Source organism: Heptranchias perlo, chromosome 25 (genome assembly GCF_035084215.1).
Source record: "Heptranchias perlo isolate sHepPer1 chromosome 25, sHepPer1.hap1, whole genome shotgun sequence".
In the NCBI taxonomy this organism is placed as follows: domain Eukaryota; kingdom Metazoa; phylum Chordata; class Chondrichthyes; order Hexanchiformes; family Hexanchidae; genus Heptranchias; species Heptranchias perlo.
The window spans coordinates 29,516,440-29,538,940 of NC_090349.1; the positions used below are offsets into that span (position 1 = coordinate 29,516,440).

The 22,501-nt window shown below is 41.9% G+C and overlaps 1 protein-coding gene across 1 annotated transcript in view; it reads left to right on the forward strand.

Moving 5' to 3' along the window:
- The window catches only part of LOC137342170 (RNA-binding protein EWS-like), a 30,863-nt gene extending 9,301 nt beyond the window's left edge, over nt 1-21,562 (forward strand). Inside the window, exons 6-17 of the mRNA XM_068005904.1 lie at nt 2,053-2,217; nt 2,703-2,899; nt 3,457-3,637; nt 8,682-8,716; nt 9,335-9,370; nt 13,075-13,262; nt 13,351-13,480; nt 13,564-13,755; nt 16,734-16,848; nt 16,940-17,034; nt 19,552-19,771; nt 20,015-21,562. Of these exons, the coding sequence (XP_067862005.1) occupies nt 2,053-2,217; nt 2,703-2,899; nt 3,457-3,637; nt 8,682-8,716; nt 9,335-9,370; nt 13,075-13,262; nt 13,351-13,480; nt 13,564-13,755; nt 16,734-16,848; nt 16,940-17,034; nt 19,552-19,771; nt 20,015-20,054 (1,594 nt within the window). The 3' untranslated portion in view covers nt 20,055-21,562. The remainder of the gene's footprint in view (nt 1-2,052; nt 2,218-2,702; nt 2,900-3,456; nt 3,638-8,681; nt 8,717-9,334; nt 9,371-13,074; nt 13,263-13,350; nt 13,481-13,563; nt 13,756-16,733; nt 16,849-16,939; nt 17,035-19,551; nt 19,772-20,014) is intronic.
- Nucleotides 21,563-22,501: the final 939 nt, after the last annotated feature.

Consider the following 22,501-nt stretch of genomic DNA (forward strand, 5'->3'; position numbering starts at 1 on the left):
TGCTATACACTGAGAATTTTCTGCTGTTACTCTTGTATGCTCTCCCCCTTTTCTCTTCTTTCTCTTTCCTCATCCCCTTTTTTTTCTTATCCCCCACTTTTCTTTTCTCATCCCCCCCTTCTCTTTTTTTTCTTTTCTCATCCCCCCCTTTTCTTTTTCTTTTCTCTTTCTTTCTTCCCTCATCCCCCCCCTTCTCTTTCTTTCTTTTCTCATCCCCCCCCCCTTCTCTTTCTTTCTTTTCTCATGTCCCCCCCTTCTCTTTCTTTTCTCATGTCCCCCCCCCTTCTCTTTCTTTCTTTTCTCATGTCCCCCCCCCTTCTCTTTCTTTCTTTTCTCATGTCCCCCCCTTCTCTTTCTTTCTTTTCTCATGTCCCCCCCCTCTCTTTCTTTCTTTTCTCATGTCCCCCCCCCTCTCTTTCTTTCTTTCTTTTCTCATGTCCCCCCCCCTCTCTTTCTTTCTTTTCTCATGTCCCCCCCCTCTCTTTCTTTCTTTTCTCATGTCCCCCCCCCCTCTCTTTCTTTCTTTCTTTTCTCATGTCCCCCCCCCTCTTTCTCATGTCCCCCCCCCCCTCTTTCTCATGTCCCCCCCCCCTCTTTCTCATGTCCCCCCCCCCCTCTTTCTCATGTCCCCCCCCCCTCTTTCTCATGTCCCCCCCCCCTCTTTCTCATGTCCCCCCCCCCTCTTTCTCATGTCCCCCCCCCTCTTTCTCATGTCCCCCCCCCCCTCTTTCTCATGTCCCCCCCCCCTCTTTCTCATGTTCCCCCCCCCTCTTTCTCATGTTCCCCCCCCCTCTTTCTCATGTTCCCCCCCCCTCTTTCTCATGTTCCCCCCCTCTTTCTCATGTTCCCCCCCCCTCTTTCTCATGTTCCCCCCCCCTCTTTCTCATGTTCCCCCCCCCTCTTTCTCATGTTCCCCCCCCCTCTTTCTCATGTTCCCCCCCCCTCTTTCTCATGTTCCCCCCCCCTCTTTCTCATGTTCCCCCCCCCCTCTTTCTCATGTTCCCCCCCCCTCTTTCTCATGTTCCCCCCCCTCTTTCTCATGTTCCCCCCCCTCTTTCTCATGTTCCCCCCCCCTCTTTCTCATGTTCCCCCCCCTCTTTCTCATGTCCCCCCCCCTCTTTCTCATGTCCCCCCCCCTCTTTCTCATGTCCCCCCCCCTCTTTCTCATGTCCCCCCCCCTCTTTCTCATGTCCCCCCCCCCTCTTTCTCATGTCCCCCCCCCCTCTTTCTCATGTCCCCCCCCCTCTTTCTCATGTCCCCCCCCCTCTTTCTCATGTCCCCCCCCCTCTTTCTCATGTCCCCCCCCCTCTTTCTCATGTCCCCCCCCCTCTTTCTCATGTCCCCCCCCCTCTTTCTCATGTCCCCCCCCCTCTTTCTCGTGTCCCCCCCCCCCCTCTTTCTCGTGTATCCCCCCCCCCCTCTTTCTCGTGTATCCCCCCCCCCTCTTTCTCGTGTATCCCCCCCCCCTCTTTCTCGTGTATCCCCCCCCCCCTCTTTCTCGTGTATCCCCCCCCCCCTCTTTCTCGTGTATCCCCCCCCCCCTCTTTCTCGTGTATCCCCCCCCCCCTCTTTCTCGTGTATCCCCCCCCCCCCTCTTTCTCGTGTATCCCCCCCCCCCTCTTTCTCGTGTATCCCCCCCCCCCTCTTTCTCGTGTATCTCCCCCCCCCCCTCTTTCTCGTGTATCTCCCCCCCCCCCCTCTTTCTCGTGTATCTCCCCCCCCCCCCCTCTTTCTCGTGTATCTCCCCCCCCCCCCCTCTTTCTCGTGTATCTCCCCCCCCCCCCTCTTTCTCGTGTATCTCCCCCCCCCCCCCTCTTTCTCGTGTATCTCCCCCCCCCCCCCCCTCTTTCTCGTGTATCTCCCCCCCCCCCCCCCCTCTTTCTCGTGTATCTCCCCCCCCCCCCCCCTCTTTCTCGTGTATCTCCCCCCCCCCCCCCCCTCTTTCTCGTGTATCTCCCCCCCCCCCCCCCCCTCTTTCTCGTGTATCTCCCCCCCCCCCCCCCCTCTTTCTCATATAAAGGAACCTTGTCTAATTGTTGATTTAACTTTCAGACCACAAGATACTACCAAGCAGGATGAATATAGCCAACCTAGCACTGGGTATGCCCAATCCAGTGTGGGATATAGCCAGACAAGTTATGGATACCCTCAGATGAGTGTGCATGGTGCTTACCCTATTCAACCTCCCAGTGCCCCTCCATCTTTTCCTCCTACAAGGTAAATGTTCCTTAGGTATTGTAAAGAAATTAGTTTTTTTTTAACTTTGTATGTGTTGAAGACTAACAGTATGACAACAATCAATTTATGAAGGCTTTAACTTTCTCCTAGATTTGGGTTCCCCAGGTATCCATTATTTGTGTAAGCCTTGAGAGAGAGAGTGTCACTTATTTTCAGTGGGGGACATTACACAAGCAGTCACTGGGTGGTGATGTAAGAGCAGGAATTGGTCTCTCCCCAAAGCCAGGGCTGTGAAGCATATTGTAATGCTGCTGCCCTCACCTAGATCAGCTAACTCAGCCGTCTCCAACTGAGCAATACAGATGAGTAATCTTCAAACCAATTGCTTAGTTACTCACTAGATAAACTTGCTGAGCCATTTTTTTGACAGCTTGAATGTTGCACAAAGAATACTCTGCTTCTGTACTATGTTTTGATAAATTGTGAATATGTAAAACAGTAGATACCATGAACATTGCTTTTAGTTACAGTAGCACCACTCAACCAACTGGCTACGATCAGAGTACCTACAGCCAGCAGGCAAGTTATGGACAACAGGGGAGCAGCTATGCACCACCACCACCCCCAACTGGAGGGTACAGCCAGCAGCAACCACCTACTGGATTCGGTCAACAATCTAGCTATGGACAGCAGACAGACTACAGCCAACAAAGCCAGTACAGTAAGTGACTGCTTCTGTGTTTCTAGCAGAATTTGAAGTAGGCTAGTAATACTATCTCCTTGAGTTTTTATAATGCCTGGTTAGACTGGAGCAATGATCACCACATGAAGAGAACAGGAAGGAAAGGAGTAAAAGGCAGAAAGAAAGCACTTAGTAAATAGAGCTAACTTTTAATCCAGTCTCCAGCTTTAAATTAACATGTAACACCTAGCTGCAGCTGATTCCAAAGTCGTGACTTTCATTGTTAAAACAAGATGCATGGAGTAACAATGTTTTCTCATTTGCAACTGAGGCTTTTGGAGATGGTGTAAAGATGAACAACCACCAGATATTGCTATTTACCAAATTCAAGCTACTTTGTGGTGGAATTGGCTGTAGTCATGACATGCATCCTATTTTGTTACTTTTGATATTTAATACAGCATGAAAAAATTCAAAGTCAATGCCTTGAACAGAGGAAGAAAGTTGTGCACAGCATAAATATCAAGTTGTATGTATGTCAAAATAACCATGGAATCATTTCTTGTTAAGGAATTAACTACTGAAATATTACCTAGGTACATATAGGCAGGAGCAACCATCCACTAATAATATGAGTGGATATGGACAAGACCAGGGTAGCTATGGAGTGCCAACCAGTAGCTCTGAAAACCGGAGCAGAAGTCGCACAAGCTATGATCAAGGAAGCCGAGGAAGTAGTTACAGTAGAGGTGGTCGGAGTGGACGCGGTGCCATGGGGTAAGAAGACCTCTTCCTTTTAGAGATTGATACAAGAAATCACCCCAAAGTAATAATTAACAATACGGGGCTGAAAGTGTTTAGCTTTTCTAAAGTACTGCAGCAAAATGTCCTTTCAGGTAGAACTGGCCAGGGTCCAATTACTTGTATTGGAGTCATTTTAGAACCAGATTTCCCAACTCTAAAGTTTGCTTTTAATGTTAAAAATATATATAATCTCTATCGGTGGCCTATTTAAAATTTTATCCAAAACTTTATAAAGTAAAATTATTGCAATTTTCAGCCCTGGTTCTAATTTTCCAAAGGCAATGTCCAGCCTCTGTGGAATAATTTACCTATGAACTTAATCTAATTACCACTTCAGGTAGAATTTAAATCTTCAGAGAGAATTATGGAGGTAATCTTAATTTGCCTTGAAGCTGCTTTTAAATGTACTTTGTAGAGTCAGCAAATTAATAGAATTTGCAGTTTGAAACAGGAATTGGTTTAAAACCTCAATGATCCTAATCTGAATTGCTTTTCCAACATTTCACCTGTTAATAGATTAAACTAAAAATGCCGATTGTTAATTTGGTTAACTTTAAACATAGTAGCCACTTGATCCACATAATTCAGACATTGCCTTCCTGGGTGAAACCTTTTAATCCTAAAGTAAACACTTGTTTTGTTTTAAGAGTTAAAATTGTCCCTCAATTTTTAAAAATGATTGCCTCAAGTTAGGTGACAACTTAATGTATGACTTACAAAATGTTGATATTTGGAGTGTCTCTCAAACATCACTACATCAATCTAGTTCCTATTTTGGGGAAGGGGAACAAAGCTTGGTTCCTTCCATCTGGGTATTTTACTTATTTCTGATAAGAGTACAGATTAATACAAATTTTGGTAAGACAAAATTGGGGGATGAAGGTGTTACAAGCTTGTAATTTGGTTGTGTTTATTTGGAGCCTGGGATTCATTTGTAGTGGTAATATGTATTTATTTACTGTATGCCCGTGTAGGCTTTGCATTATGCATATGCCATACTTAAAACTGATGTAGCAATTTTTGAAAGTTGGACTCCTTGTGGCCAGTTTTGTTTTTGTTGCAAACAACCTCCAAATGCAGAAATAAGCTGGTTGCTGCACTTACCATAGGAGGGTATGATAAAGGTTTCACTTCAACATCTGGAAGTTAAATTGACTAAGTTAATAGGGTTTCCATTTGCCAGAAAGTTACTGTTTTTTTAAAACAAATTGTGTTGTGATGTGTTAAGTAATGTAAACCAATGATTTAGTTAAACCTAAATCTTTTACCTAAGGAAATATAGGCAATGGAAACCCTATAGTCATTGCGTTAAAAGATTCAGTTGTATTTATATACTAATCAACAAGGGAGCTGAAAGCATTATCGGGATATGCCTTGTAGTAATAGGCAGGGTCAGTGGAAAATGAGAGTTCTTCTTCTGGATTTTTTTTTCTTAAAATTTGGACTTGCCAGTAAGGGGTTTGTACAAAAATTACACCTTTAAAGGGTCTCCTGTTTAAAAATCTCATCGTTGTGCAACCTCGTCAAATGGGCATTTTTTTTTAATAAGTGCTTAAAATGGTTGCCTGTCTGCCACTGAATTGCCAATGCCAAATTTCTGTTGTCCTAAAAGTAAATTTCATTCTGTGTGCAGGTGTGGTGTTCTAATAATTTTAGAATTTACTCACCTGATAGTTTGAGCGTATGCACCATTTTGTGTGGTATTGAGCCAGAAAGACTTTAATCCTTTGTTTGTACTAAATCAGCCAATCTCAGTTGAAGATGTTGCAACTGATAATTTACCAGGGCTAGAGAGAGGGAATAATGGGCCATGATTTCTGCTCCTGTTTAATTAGTTATCCCTGCTGAAACTGTAAAGTGTAAATTTCTGGGCAGGGTCAGGCTCTGCTTGAATAGCCCTCAAACATTGCTGTCAAGCTTTGTGTGAAGAATGGCCACCTGGATGGTGTATCAGAAAGCTGCTGACACCAATAGAACCTTATCCCATAATGTCATTGCTTTCAGAAAGGGAGAGGATCAGAGGAAAAACATGTACATGCTTCTGCTTTTATCATTGAAAAACTGGTAAAGGGTTTCTCTTGAGAGCACTTACTTGAACCTCAAGGTTCCACATGTGCACATCCATGGGTGCACATACTCTGATTCCACTGACCCTGGCAACTGGATGCTACTTAGTGGTCACTAGCATGTTATAATCTAAGAGGTATTCTATTGACTCTTGGCATCCTCAGTAAATGCAGTTTTGGCACTTGAGTGGATTGGATAACTTTCAAATCTGTTGCACTCATGCCACCACACAGACTTGTGTCTCATTTATAACTGCTAAAGTGCTAGCAATTAGTAAATTAGGAATCCACAAGTTGCCAATCCAGCATTCAAAACAAATGAAGGTAAGTATCCTGTGTTTTTCCACGGACGGAGGTACAAAAACAAACTTGCAGCAGTGCTTCTGCCTTAAATCTGAAATTGCCTGTAATCCCAGGCATTATAATAAAGATACATGAATAGCTGTGTCTTGGTGATATCCTTCCCAATAAAGGTTGGTGTAATAAATTGTCTTTAATAATATCACTGGTTCTGTTAAATGCAACAAAAAAAACATTGCCCAGCAGATGGGCATGTGTGGAAAAAAACAGTTCAGTTTCCCACCTTGGTGTCACTTAGTGACTAAATACTCTGAGTATCTAAAACAGGCCAATTTGAAATGTTGGTGACCATATTGATATTTAAATGCAAATGTGACTTACTGAGCTGTATTTAAAAGACCACTTTTGGGTAAATGTATATACTGTGGCTGAGCTGCACAGATAAGGCAGGCCAAAAGTTCTGTCAGTGGATTGTGCTGAATTAGCTCATCTCTCACAGGTTTGTAGTGGGGGCACTATAATTGGCCACCATCTCCCTGGGCTAGGGAGGGAAAATTGGCCAGAGATTGTGCTCCTGATTGCTACTATATCACCTGTAGGGAAAAGTGTGGATGTCAATTGTGGAGCGGAACAGCCTCTGCTGTGATGCCCTTATGTGGTGGTTTAGCTGGTCGGCTTTTGCTGTTTTGCCCCACCACGTAAAGAATGGTTACTTCAGTGAGGTAATGTGGCTTCCAGCATTTGGGGATCTGTATCCCAACATGAGCCACTAGCTTTGAAAGAGAATATTGAACAGGAAAGAAGAAACAATTTCCTTTTGTTCTCAATTGTTCTTAAAAACCATGCAGTACATTATTTTAGTTAGCAGGTTTGTTGCTCTGAAAAGGGGCTATAGCTAGAATAAGAAGTGGTACCTCAAATGGCATCTTCGCTAAATTTTCAAAAATAATTGGTTGTAGAGCTGTATTAAATCTCCACATCTCTACTGGTATCTCTGATCCAGATCTATAAATCCTTTGTATCCATGACTTGAATTGTTGAATGCATGATTATTCAATCAGCGTGCAATTGCCAATTTTTATAATTTTGTAAAAATCCTGAACCAAGTGCAACTTAGGTTGAGGGTGTGGAGCCCTTTTTTCTTTTAAAGTTAATTTTTCTCTGAACCATGCACAGTGGGTGCAAAAATGCACCATCAAGGGTGACTTGATCACTGGAGATTGCCTAGTTGTTGGAGATGCACGAGTTGTTGACGTCCCATCCATTTGCTCCCTGCCTTGTGAGAAAGCTCTGTACCTGTACTCTGAGTCCCACAGTAAAAATCAACAGTTCAGTGTGGGGGACTACAACTGCATTCTACCACTCTGCCATTGTATATTGAAATTCCAAGCTGCTGTGGAATCAGTCAAAGCATATTCATACTTGGTGAACTAGTTTGTGTATTGAGTGGATGCTGTATTTTGAGTACCTCCCTAAGAATTAACCATAAGGGCATAAGTATTTGTACCACATTTTCACTTTTGGAGTCAATTCTTTCTCTTCCCTGCCCTCTCCCAAAAACAGGATCCCCCCCCCCCCCCCCCTCCTCCTCGGTGGGGGGGGGGGGGCTTTCACCGAAGCAATAGGTTTGTGATTTTTTAAAAATTATGTTGACCGTTTTAATTAAGGGAAATAGTAAAACAAATTGTAAAACTATTTAACCTGAGACAGGTGAGTGCAATCTTGGCAAGTGAACCGTTTTTTAAAAAATTGACCCCCAAAAAAATCTAAAGGGAGGGAGGAGTATGCATTTTATCCGGATTGATTGTAAATATTGTTCTGGGTGACTAAAGGATGGGCTGGCCGAATATAATGTTTTCTTTGGGGGGTGGGTAACAGTTAATGCAGTTTTTTTTTAAAAACCCAGCAAGCAGTTTACCATTTATCATAACTTGTTACAAGTTTGTTCTTCTGTGGAAGAATTTAACTATACAGAGCCTAAGCAGTACGATACTGCTTTCACTCCCTTGTCTGCAGGTAAGTATTAGAATGTAGTTTTAATAATGCCAATACAGTATTTTATTTTTAAATGCTTGACTATGGAAACTATGTTAACATGCTTTGTCGCATTTATATGCTACAGGTTACAAAGTGAGAGCCTTGTTTACACTTCAATACTTTAAACTATTTTGACTGAGCCGGCAGCATATTGAAAAGTGGGACTAGACACGTTTTCTACATATGTATCGACAAAAAAATATGTATGGTGTATGCAAGTGGAGTAATACATAAAAGCATGGTATTGTACACTTGTAATGTAAACATGGTATTTATTATATACAGTAATCTGTAATTTATTTGGAAGTTAAAGAGTAATGTAAAACTAGTGTTAATGGTTGCTTAACAGTTCTGTTATAAAACTGCATGCACCAACTTTAGTTGAGAACCCTGTTACTGGCAAGTCAAACAGTGAAGGTGTATATGGTTTTGGAGGGTGTACGAAAGCTTTAGGAGAACTACTATGAAGAAAGGCAAACTCGCAGATGAAAACTGGTGAAACTTCAGAGGCCATAGCCAGTGCTTTTAAAGAGGCACGAGTTTCATCATTGAGCCTTAGGCTCAAGTGGTACTGGCTTAAGGGATACTTCATTTCTTCATATTTGTCCCTGCAGCGGTGTCGACCGGGGTGGCTTCAGTAAGCCTGGTGGTAAGTTTTTAGTATTAAAATGGTTAGTCAAATACATTGTGTTTGCAGTCTGTGATTGGGGGAAAAATGTTTTATATAGTAAAATTTACTTGTATACAAAATTCAACGCATATATGTATATACTGGTGTCAACTGCCGGCAATAAAATGGGTTTGTGTTAAAATGGGTTTCAAATTACCTGAGACTGGTGAATATGGATGTATAAAGTGAATAATCACTTAAGTGATGGGTTTGCATTAAAATGGGTTTCAAATTACCTGATACTGGTGGTGAATAGAATGTCTTAAGTGAGGGGTTTGCATTAAAATGGGTTTCAAATTACCTGATACTGGTGATGAATATAGAAAGTGCATAGCCACTTAAGTGAAGTGGTATGAAGTACCAAATGGTTTTTTAAAAAAAAATTAAAATGGGGGAGTTTATTTTTTAAAAGTAAAACTGTTAATTTTAAATTTCGCTGGAGATTATTTCACATGATATGGTCTTACATTTGCAGTGCATCTCGGTTGAATGAATAACCAAAAAAGGTGCTGGAATTTTAGATCTAGATGTTTAAAGGTAGTGAGTCAGTGGAATGCAAAGTAATGTAGTTGTTGCTTTCTTTCCCCTCACATCCAGTAACAGCCGTAGAAGAAACTCCAGAGCCTGAACCAGGTAATAATCTCAATGGTTTACTAGAATATAAATGTGCTATTTTAATCTGCACTTTTTCTTCTTTCAAATATAACTGTCTATTTCTGATAGTATGGCTGCTTATGTTTGTAATGCTTGTCTCTTGGTATGTCATGAGCAAAATATGTTGTGATTTAATAAATTTTGTTCCTTTTGTCTTTATCTTACACGTAATAGTGGAGTGAGCCTGGATATGGGGAAATGGTCACAAGCAACACTATCCTTTTTGATTGTGTTTAGGTTATGTCCCTTTCCTGCACTATACATATACTAATCAATGCAACCAACCACTTTTGTTCAGATGAATCCACTTACAGCACAGAATCCATTTTCCATGTTTGTAGAAAACTCTGACATGACGTTGCCAATTTTCATCAACTTGTTTCCAATTTCATCCCATCTTATCTTGTGGACTAATACTAGACTGGCACTAACCACATCAGATCAAACTAGAACAGGAGTGTTGGGTGCTCACTGTTCCTTCAATCAGTATTAAAGCAATGGAGCTACATACACAGGCAAAACAAACTGCATGACTTTTCATAATGTGCATGAAATACAGAACCTCCAAGATTCTGACTGTTGTGAGATCAAAGATTAACATGATACAAGACTAAGACCAATAGCCAAATTACTGCATGAGCTAATGAAGTTAGTGTTTGTTTAATTTAATGGTTTTCACCTTTTTTTGGTCAAGCAACTGCTCCTACAGAAATGTTTTTTGTATTTTTTTACTTTGGCCTGTTTCTGTGCTGTAGACATTCAGCCCAATTGGTCTATGCTGGTGTTTATGCTCCTCACAAAAGAACATAAGAGATAGGAGGAGGTGTAGGCCATATGGCACCTTGAGCCTGCTCCATCATTCAATCAGATCATGGCTGATCTTCAACCTCAACTCCACTTTCCTGCCCGATCCCCATATCCCTTGATTCCCCGAGAGTCCAAAAATTATCTATCTCAGCCTTGAATATACTCAACAACTCAGCAGCCACAGCCCTCTGGGGTAGAGAATTCCAAAGATTCACAACCCTCTGGGTGAAGAAATTCCTTCTCCTCTCAGTCTTAAATGACCAACCTCTCATCCTGAGACTGTGCCCTAGTTCTAGACTCTCCAGCCAGGAGAAAAAAACTCTCCGCCTCTACCTTGTCAAGCCCCTTCAGAATGTTTTATGTTCCAATGAGGACACCTCTCATTCTTCTAAACTCCAGAGAATATAGGCCCATTCTACTCAACCTCTCCTCAAAGGACAATCTTCTCATACCAGGAATCAATCTAGTGAACCTTTGTTCCACTGCCTCCAAGGCAAGTATGTCCTTCCTTAGGTAAGGAGACCAAAACTGTGTGCAGCACTCCAGTTGAAGTCTCACCAAAGCCTTGTGCAATTGCAGCAAGACTCCCTTACTCTTGTCCTCTAACCCCCTTGCAATAAAGGCCAACATGCTATTTGCCTTCCTAATTGCTTGCTGTACCTGCATGCTAACTGTGTTTCTTGTACCAGGACACCCAAGTTTAATAGTTTCTCACCATTTTTTAAAAAAAAACTTTTTTCCCACCAAAGTGAATAACCTCACATTTCCTCACATACTCCATCTGCCATCTTCTTGCCCACTCACTTAACCTGTTTATATCCCTTTGCAGACTCACGAGCCGCCTCCCTCCTGCTTCATCTACCCCTGTCAGCATACCCTCTATTCCTTTCTCCTTGGTGTGCTTATCTAGCTTCCCCTTAAATGCACCTATGCTATTTGCTTCAACTACTACTCCTGTGCGTGTTGCACATTCTTACCACTCTGGGTTTCCTGAATTCCCTATTAGATTTATTAGTGACTATCTTTTGGACTCCTTACAAGTGGGAATGTTTTCTTTACGTCTACCCTTTCAAACTCTATCTTAAAGACCTTAATCAGGTCACCCTCATCCTGAGCACCAGCCTGTTTAGTCTTTCCTGATAAGTATATCCTCTCAGTTATGGTATCACCCTTGTGAATCTTTTTTGCACCTTCTCCAATGCCCCTGCATCCCTTTTTATAATATGGAATCCAGAACTGCATTCTGTTATAAATATATGTGTAATTTCAAGACGATTCAATATGTGACAGTAAAGCCCAACATAAAGTCTGTCAAACATTAGCGGCCAAATTGCATTTGCACGACATACGCGCTATAAGCAGTGGGTACTGTATCCAATTTTGGCTTGTTCAAGCTGTTCTTCACTGGTTCTTGGATGAAGTGAACTCTATTCCTTTTTCAGCAGTAAATTCTTGCCTCAACTTCTTATGACACCCCACCCTTTTTTTTACTTTGAATCTTGTTTTGCTAGCATAGCTGCCTGCAAAAGTTTCACTTTTTACTAAACCCTTTTTTGAAGACTAGATATTCTCCTTATATTCAGCGTCACTGGTCACTCGTAAGGAAACCTTCCATCCTCTGAACTGGATTGTGCCTTTACCTGCCAAATGTTTAGATAAATGTGGTGACTTCCAGAGGTTCAACAGATAACCCTGGTTGGGGTTGTTGGACTGGAGGTTAGAGATAGGGGTAAGACCATGAAGGGATTTAAACCAGATGATGAGAATTTTAATTGAGGCCACGGGAATGGGAGCCATTGAGGATAGATGTGATGGGTGAGCAGGTGAAGTTCATGGAGGCTGGAAGGCTGGCCAGGAGGGCATTGGAATAGTCGAGTCTGGAGGTGACTGGAATGAATGAGGGTTTCAGTAGTAGATTGGGTGAAGTAGGGATGGAGGCTCCATAACCCTTGTCTTTGCTGGCTTTAAGACTGATTGCTAGCTAACATATATATTGTTCCAAATATCTTTGAAGATATCCTAGAACAAAGAAAAATGTAAACACTGTTCTTCTCTTAACCACATTAGTCAGCCATTCATAGGATTCTTATTGAATGGAACGGCTTCACTCATTCCTGGGAAACACAATTGATTTATTTTAAACGCTTTGTGTGAGGTGGTAGTAACTGATGCATGCATGTTAGTGCCTTCAGGAAAATATACACTGTAACTTGCAGAAACAACTACCGGTAACCGATTGTAACCTTGTGTGTATTCTGGCTATCAAGAATCCAATAAAAATTTTTTAAATGTTACATAAATTCTGTAAGTCAGCCACATGGAGTATTCCATATGTTTGTAAACAGTTTGGGATTTTTAAAATGCACTTCAGTAGATCCTGTATGGGCTGGTGTTTCCCCCAAAGTAAGATCTCTTTTTTTCCTTCTCCATTACTGGGTTTGTCTCTAGTGGTGTTCAGAGAATTTTTTTAAAAAAGGAAAATTAATGAACTGAATGCAAAGAATCCTAAATGCACCAAGAGCCATTTCTTCTATCCTGCATATTCCTTCCTTTCAGGGGAGGTTCCCACAATACATCTAACTTGAAAATGGTTGTAATTGTTGGATTTGATTTATATGCATGTGGGTGATGTCCCTGACCATGACTTTGTTGTTTTTAAAAAGTTTGAGATAATGTCCCCCTCCTCCACATTCAACATGGCAGCTGGGCTCATTCTAGCAGTATATAGAAGATACTTTGGAATCAAAGTAGACCCTACTTGACTTGTAATGTCTCCCCTTTAGTTCAGAGGAGAACACTGTGTGCACCTGTATCCCTTTTTTAGATTGTGTTTGTTTTTGTTTTTTAAAATACAGATATTTTGTACTTTTTTTCAGTGGCAGCTGCTGAACCGCCACCACCTCCACCAGCCCCGGCCCCGGCCCCAACCCCAACCCCAGCCCCAACCCCAACCCCAGCCCCGCAGGAAGATGTGGAGAATGATACTATTTATGTGCAAGGTTTGGGTGAAAATATAACTCCAGAAAGGCTTTTGGATTTCTTCAAGCAAACTGGTGCTATAAAGGTTTGTGTTGGTGTGTACTGTCAGCTGCTATTGTTTGCTATGGGTTTTTTGAAGTTTGACCATTAACAATGTAACTATGCACTTTCAGATCAACAAGCGAACTGGACAGCCTATGATCAACATATTCATTGACAAAGAGACTGGAAAACCCAAGGGTGAAGCCACTGTGTCATATGATGATCCTCCTGCTGCTAAGGCTGCTCTAGAATGGTTTGATGGTAGGTTTTTCATATTGTCATTTTATGCCATAATGAAGTACACTCCCTTTTTCTGTTGTTGTAGTAATTTCTGTTCCATTCAGGTAAGGAGTTTGACACAAACCCAATCAAGGTTGCTATGGCCAGAAAGAAGCAGCAGCCACAGCCGCAAACACAACTGCAACAGCCGCCACCACCATTGGCATTTAATAACATGCGAGGCGGTGTCCCTCTGCGCGATGGAAGAGGTGGTGGGCTCCCTAGTCGAGGGGGTGAGAATCTACATTACAGACCAGGTAATACTATTTTGCTTTTTATTCTAAAACTGTCAAGTTGTGAGGAGCAATAATTAACTTAAATGGTTATTGAGTTTGATCTCAAATTCTGAATCCTTCCAAAACTAGCAATCTTGCATGTTTGCTTCTTGATATAGTTGAGCACCTCTGATCATAAACCTGTCATAACCTCTGTTTATTATAATGCATAGCCCCAATTGGGCATGGGCAGTAGTATCTTTTGATTTTGTTGACTAGGAAGAAGTAAACTAGGGACCATGTTATTTTGAAAAGTTAGTTATTTTGATCTAGTGGTCTCTTCCCTTTCTGCAACTGGCTAACAATTGGGAGCGGGAACCCTAGTCTGGACTTTCACTTCCTAAGTGTTTACTTTTTAAAGGTGTTTTTCAGTGTTGTGACTGTGTTTGTAGTATGTGACTTAGCGCTGAAGTCTTTTGAGAGTTTGTAGGTTGGAATGCTTACTGGTTTCAGACATTGCTGACCACATTTTAACTGTTGCTCCTCTGCGGTCTAGTTGCAATTCAATATTGTGTATCCTTCCCAATGACATACCTGTGACATCATCTGTTTTCTGGTATCTGATGCCTTTTCAGCAGTGTCAATCCTGCTGCAAATTTATGAAGGGGGTTGTAGCAGTCATCTGGATGACTACTACTGGCCAGAATACCCCCATTCAAATGTTACACAATCTTCTAGCAAAAATCAAGTTCTAGCCCTTCCAGCATATAGGCCTCCAAGCCAGAAAGTATGTTTTGTGTTGTAGTCTGCACACTCGAGGGTAACTCCTGGAAAGTGCACCAACTATACAGATGGAGATGGCATGTTGTTCGACTGGTTCGTATAACCCCCTAGTACTAGTTACGAATTTGTTCCACTTCAGACGCTGGAGCAATTGCAGAACCCTAAAGCTTTCAATTGCAATGCAGTAATTTGCACCACCTGATACAGTTCTGCGCAGATTGAGATTCACGTACTAATCGATATTGATGCACATCAAGAGGAACAGTCTTCAGCTACCAGATCTTTGACACTTGTCAACATTAGTAAATTGTTTTTGAAATATGCTATAGCAAATAACCTCTGCATTTTTGCCATTTATACGCTCCTTCCACTTCTGTACCAATTCAAGTCTCTAATGTTGACACCCAAGCTGGCAATTGTCTCTGTCCACATCAGGTGGTTTATTTACCCACTAAATGAAGAAAAATTGTAAGTTATTTTAAAAGTACTACAGTAAAGCAAGTTAGGACCACCACCAAATCTAATGCTGGTAGTAGCCAAGCAACCAGATTTTTTTGCAACGTTGAAAAAACATCTCCTGCGAGACTTTCTGGGATCTTTGAACCTTCAAACAAGATCCTGGCACTGCTTTTTCTCTTTCCTCCCCCCCCCCCCCCCCCCCCCCCCCCCCCCCCCTCAAGGGAAGTTAGTTGAAGCTAGTCTGGATTGATTCAAAACCAAGAGTCTGGAAGGCATGGTTCCTGAAAACTGCATGCCTGCAAACTTTAGTGCACTAATCCGATGCTCCTTTCAAGGATTGGTGGGCTTCATTTCAGGTCATGATAAGTTTTGCTTTTGTACTAAATGCACTGCAAAAATGGGTTGAATAGGGTACTGATTTTTGATGTCCCATGTACAACAGCAATTCCTTTTATAGGTGAAAATTATTTTCCTTTTTAATGCCCTGGATTTAAGAGCCAACAGTGACTATGCAAAATATGTGTACAAATTCTTAATCCAAAATGTGTAAATTTCTTTATCAGGCAATCGACTGTTTGCATCTAATGAAATTTGAACTGTCTTGCATTTCACAAGTCACATTTGCACCACCTTTTGGCTTCTGTAATTTGCTTCGAGTTTCTAATTCAAAATGTCCACTTTTTCAGTTACTCTTCATATGTTGCTGCATAGTCGAGCCCTTTTGCTATTCAGACTTACCAGATTTTCTAAATCCACATTCTTTCTGCAGAGTACTTATTTAGGGTGCTGCCTTGAATGCTACATGCATTGCTTTGTTAGTTCCATTTTGCAACATTTTAAAGATTCTTTTTGTTCATTCTAGTGCAGTTCCTTTCATTTTCCTTCTCAACAATAGTAGGAAACTGGCACAAATTATGCACGTCACTCGAATGCATGTTTGCAGGCCAGGATTTAAATGCTTCAATCTCTGAAAATTTGGAGCCATCAGGGGATACATTTTCTAGTACAGCTGCTCCAGTCAGTTTGGCAGCAGAGCTAGTGGAGAAATTAAAAATAAAATACCTGAAGAGAGTGTTGCTAAACCGCACAAATTTTCCATTCTTGACCTGTTCAAAATGGTACTGATTACCGTTGCCCATTAGTGTGGGGAGGGAAGGTTACAGGCCATAGAATGGTGTTTGAAGGGTGCGGTGATTCCTCATTGTACGCCTGTGAAGATGGATTTCAAAGACTATACCTGTGATACAGGTAATGTAACCTTTCCAAGTGAGTAACATTTAAATAGCTTTGTCTTACACAATTGTGGTGAAAACACTGCAGAAAGCTGCATATTGATAGTTCCTTAATTTAAATACAAGTCACTTAATGTTGTGTATCAGCAGAAAATTCTTGGATATACAGTTATTCAGAATATGGTTGGCCATGGATCTATTATCTAGTACCTATAGCTTCAGTCTATAATTAAATTTGAAGTGGTTTTTAATTTTGAAATTGCAGTCCACAGTATCCTTTGTATAAGTTTTTATTAAAGTTTAAATTACCGTTTTTGTAATTGAACATAGTGATCTGATAAGTTACTTTGGAGCTGTGTGTGTATTTGCCGTGGCTTGTGTAATTTGTATCTACGGAATGAAATTTAATGTAGTCACAAGAATTTTGTGATGGCAACAGATGTGCTTTAAACCAGTTATGGAACACTGTAGCACAGTAATGTTGGCTGAGAATATTTCCTACTGGCTGAAGTTATGCACGTGTTCTTCATATGACCTTCATTTTAGGACCCATGGGCCGTGGTGGAGGAGGATTTGGTGGACGAGGTGGTCCACGCGGTCGTGGTGGACCTTCTGGAGGAAATACACAGCAGAGAGCTGGTGACTGGCGATGTCCTAACCCGTATGTCTGGCTCAGTTTGAGCATTTTATTCATGTATTTTGATTCTGGTGTCAAAATTGACTACAGGTAATGCATCTTTTTTTCTTTCTAGAACTTGTGGAAATTCTAACTTTGCCTGGCGAACTGAATGTAACCAGTGTAAGGCTCCAAAACCAGACGGTCCTCTCCCACCACCATTCCCTCCAGGTGAGTTAATTTAACCAAGGTGGGTGATATGCATTTTACATCTCTTGGTGCTGTATTGCAAGCATTAGTTGGCATCAGTCAATTGAAGTCAATAGGAATCGGGGAAAACTCTCCACTGGCTGGAGTCATACCGAGCACAAAGGAAGATGGTAGTGGTTGTTGGAGGCCAATCATCTCAGCCCCAGGACATTGCTGCAGGAGTTCCTCAGGGCAGTGTCCTAGGCCCAACCATCTTCAGCTGCTTCATCAATGACCTTCCCTCCATCATAAGGTCAGAAAAGGGGATGTTCACTGATGATTGCACAGTGTTCAGTTCCATTCGCAACCCCTCAAATAATGAAGCAGTCCGAGCCCGCATGCAGCAAGACCTGGACAACATCCAGGCTTGGGCTTATATGTGGCAAGTAACATTCACCCCAGGCAATGACCATCTCCAACGAGAGTGTCTAACCACCTCCCCTTGACATTCAACGACATTACCATCGCTGAATTCCCCCACCATCAACATCCTGGGGGTCACCGTTGACCAGAAACTTAACTGGACCAGCCATATAAACACTGGCTACAAGAGCCGGTCAGAGGCTGGGTATTCTGCGGCGAGTTACTCACCACCTGACTCCCCAAAGCCTTTCCACCATCTACAAGGCACAAGTCAGGAGTGTGATGGAATACTCTCCACTTGCCTGGATGAGTGCAGCTCCAACAACACTCAAGGAGCTTGACACCATCCTGGACAAAGCAGCCCGCTTGATTGGCACCCCATCCACCACCCGAAACATTCACTCCCTTCACCACCAGCGCACAGTGGCTGCAGTGTGTACCATCCACAGGATGCACTGCAGCAACTCGCCAAGGCCTCTTCAACAGCACCTCCCAAACCTACGACCTCTACCACCTAGAAGGACAAGGGCAGCAGGCACATGGGAACACCATCTGAATGTTCCCCTCCAAGTCACACACCATCCCGATTTGGAAATATATCGCCGGTCCTTCATCGTCGCTGGGTCAAAATCCTGGAACTCCCTAACAGCACTGTGGGAGAACCTTCAGATGGGCTGCAGTGGTTCAAGAAGGCAGCTCGCCACCACCTTCTCAAGGGCAATTAGGGATGGGCGATAAATGCCGGCCTCGCCAGCAACACCCACATCCCATGAACAAATTAAATAAAAAGGTGCCACTGGAGAGTTTTCCCCCTGATTCCCATTGACTTCAATTTTACTCAGGCTCCTTGATGCCACACTTGGTCAAATGCTGCCTTGATGACAAGGGCAGTCACTCTCTCCTCACCTCTGGAATTCAGCTCCTTTGTCCATGTTTGGACCAGGGCTGTAATGAGGTCTGGAGCAGAGTGGTCCTGGCGGAACCCAAACTGAGCATCGGTGAGCAGGTTATTGGTGAGTAAGTGCCGCTTGATAGCACTGTCGACGACACCTTCCATCACTTTGCTGATGATTGAGAGTAGACTGATGGGGCGGTAATTGGCTGGATTGGATTTGTCCTGCTTTTTGTGGACAGGACATACCTGGGCAATTTTCCACGTTGTCGAGTAGATGCCAGTGTTGTAGCTGTTCTGGAACAACAGCTAGTTCTGGAGCACAAGTCTTCAGCACTACAGCCGGGATGTTGTCGGGGCCCATAGCCTTTGCTGTATCCAGTGCACTCAGCCGTTTCTTGATATCACATGGAGTGAATCGAATTGGCTGAAGACTGGCTGCTGTAATGGTGGGGATATCGGGAGGAGGCTGAGATGGATCATCCACTCGGCACTTCTGGCTGAAGATGGTTGCAAACGCTTCAGCCTTGTCTTTTGCACTCACGTGCTGGACTCTGCCATCATTGAAGATGGAGATGTTTGCAGATCCTCCTCCTCCTGTTAGTTGTTTAATTGTCCACCACCGGCGCAGCAACTCGCCAAGGCTTCTTCGACAGCACCTCCCAAACCCACGACCACTACCACCTAGAAGGACAAGAGCAGCAGGGACACGGGAACAACACCACCTGCACGTTCCCCTCCAAGTCACACATCATCCTGACTTGGAAATTTATCGCCATTCCTTCATTGTCACTGGGTCACATTCCTGGAACTCCCTACCTGACAGCAATGTGGGAGAACCTTCACCACACGGACTGCAGCAGTTCAAGAAGGCTGCTCACCACCACCACCTCAAGGGCAATTGGGGATGGGCAATAAATGCTGGCCTCGCCAGCGACGCCCACATCCCATGAACGAATTTTTTTAAAAATCAGTATTCTGTCAATGGGAGGTTTCTGACCCAGTATTTACTGTAACACTAGAGTCTGAACTTGTCTTTTGTGTAGCATTTAAAAAAAAATACAACTTGCTTTCAGCACATCTGGATTCAAAAATAGAAGCTTCTATGCTACTAATTTTAATCCCATTTCTGAAGATTGTCTGAAAGGAATATTTCCTCCTCTTCCTCTCCCCCCAGAGTTGTATGTAGAGAGAACTTTCAAGATCTTTCACAAAGAACATTTTGGTCTGATTTGATTTTACAGGTGATCGTGGTAGGGGTGGCCCCATGATGAGAGGTGGCCGCGGTATGGATCGTGGTGGTTTCCGAGGAGTTCGAGGTGGGGACCGTGGTGGTTTCCGAGGTGGACGTGGCGGTGAGCGTGGTGGCTTTAGAGGTGGAAGAGGCATGCTTGGTGGTCCCCCCATGGGAGAGCTAATGGGTTTCAGAGGTGGAAGAGGTGGACCAGGAAAAATGGATAGGAAGTAAGTTAACCAATATTTAAAATAGTTTTAGAAATGCTAGAGCTTTTGTGTATTTATGCTTATATAAATGTGTTCTGTTTGAACACTCAACCTTCAGCTGTGCAGTCTGTTGAATTAGAACTTTTTTCCTTTTTACTGAAGACTACTCCGTTAATCTGCTGTGGAAGGACTGCTGTAAACACTTGTAGCTCAATTCTTCAAGCTTTTTTTGAATGCATTTCTAATGGCCTCTCTTCTTTTTAGGGGTGACCGTCGCCAGGACCGTCGGGAGAGACCATATTGAAGTAGATGACCCATCTGGTTTTCTGTTTACTACAACAAATATTTTTTAAAAATGTTTTAAATTTGTAATTCCGTATTTATAATGTTGTTTGCAACAACATTACGGCAATATTTCGGTATTGTATTAGTTTTTCAGTGGATATAGCCGAGTCAGGAAGTAAATTTCATGTTAGGGTGACTTTTTGCTTAATTTTTACTTTTGTCAAGGTGAATGTAATGATGTGAACGAGATCCTGAAGAGCATGCAAAACAAAAATGTACAGTGCATAGCTTTTGTTCTGTTTATACTATGGTGATACTGCAATAAAAAGCTGAGTCGCTCTGTTTAGTGTGGCTTCCTGAAGTTCTGCTGATAGTAACTTGAAATAGCGTTCCAGAGTGGTGGAAGTAAGTACACAAGTTGCAAAGTTTTGAATGACACTGAACTGAGCTTCTGCGGCTTAATTAAAAAGTTCAACAGCTATTAACAAAAAATCGTTGCACGAGTCTCTTTACAAATTCCATGTGCAGTTATTACTATAGAAAATCCAAAAGTACACTGGATAATTCCTGACATCCCTGACCCCTCAAAATGAGCAACTTTGTTTATTTGAAAGAACTTTGGTGGCTAAATGAAATGCTTACAGTTGATTAATGCATGATGTGAAAGCATTTAATATTTTGAGTTGTGGAGTACCCAGATCTATAGGTCACGTAAGCATATTTAATCACTGATTTTCAGTGATTAACACAACATTGTAGCCATGTTAATTCTTCATACAATGCTGCTTTTCAGTGGTCAGTCTTGCTGACTCCAGGTATTCTGTACATTTGACCTGTGAAAACTAGTAATGGTGTTGAGCATTCAGGTTTACTTTTGACTCGAGTATTGATGTGGGCATATTCTGACACATTTGACAAATTGTGCTCTATCTTTTAAATCTAGCTATACCAATTTTTAGTTTCTTTATCTGAAATATTAACTTGTCAGTAGTGAGATATGGACTGGTAACTTGTCATTTCAATAAATATTTGACATTCCAGTGCTTGATAACTCAGTGTTGCAAAATTAACTATGGATTCACTCTGGTCAGAAATGGTGCACATCAACCATTGTTTAAGTCACTATTTGAAACTCTGCCTGCCGTAACGGAGACTGTATGTTTAAAGTAACATCTAAAGAAAAAAAAATTTGTTATGGTAAACGGCCTATTGGAACATTGAGATTTGTAAGATTGAGCTTCATAGGTGTACTGTTTAAATTCTCCTTTCACAACAATTTGTTGAATATTGCTTAAAAGCCTATGAATTTTACAGTTACATTTGCAGAATGTTGTATAATAAAGGTGATGTGCATTATGATTGTGAATAATGCTTGCCACACGTAGTCTAGGCACAAAGTATATGAAGTTGACTGTCTGGATCCATTTCCAAACCACCCAACCACACACACACACACCATTAGAGTTCTGTATTGCTGTTATTTTTCTAAGTGATTAAACTTGATTAATAAAGTTTTTCTTTATTGGCTGAGGTGTGATTAGTTCAGTAATGTGTACTGTTATGTTTCTGAATTCAGCCTTGGCCTGCATTGTCTTAGCTAACTTTGCATAAGTAATAAAAAATCAACTTCAATTCCTTAGCAATGCGTTGAGCTTATACAATTGTTGCAGAACTAGTCTGCCTCTAATTAGAAGTGTGCATTACAGAATAGTCCAGTTTAATTTTAATGCTGTGATCATAATAGCACTTGGTTCACAAAATGATGCACTGACTTAATTTATTGAGACTTTTATTATGGCTCAGTTTCCCTTGCCTAGAAATGTGCCTTTTTTTACATTAATAGAATTTTGCTCAACAGTGATCATTCCCCATTTGCAGTTAGAGGTTTTTCTCCTCCCCCTTCCCACCCACCCACAAAAAAAAACAGGAGGAGGGAATTATAGTTGCTCACCGCCATCTTCTCAGCCAATAAGTGCTTTATTTTTCATACCTTTTTATTATTGGCCTACTTTCTGCAAGTTGGTTCCATTTAATTCAATCTCTGCCTTTGCTTGATACCAGCTCATTTCAAGATCTTAAGTTTGCTTAGTTTTATCTTCTGCCATCAGTGTTTCAGATTAGGAATCCTGCTTGAAAGTGTTCAATAACTCTTAAGCTTAAAAAAAACATTGGCACAAGATAAGACACTTACAGGATTAATTATCTTAAAACTGGCTGCAGAAGAGCGCTTCTCCAGGATCTACTTGTAAATGGTGAATCTGCCCACTAGTTCTTAGTGCTTTTTACAAAGAATGGGTTTATTATCAAGAAAAATCAAAGCTACATTCAGCACAAAATAATTTTCATGGGGGCCTTATTGTGAGCCACACAAACAAGAGGTAGTTGTCAATATTGTAACCTCCAGATGGAATCCAGGTTAAGCCTGGAAAATAGGATTGTAATGCTATTAATCATGCCCATGCAGCA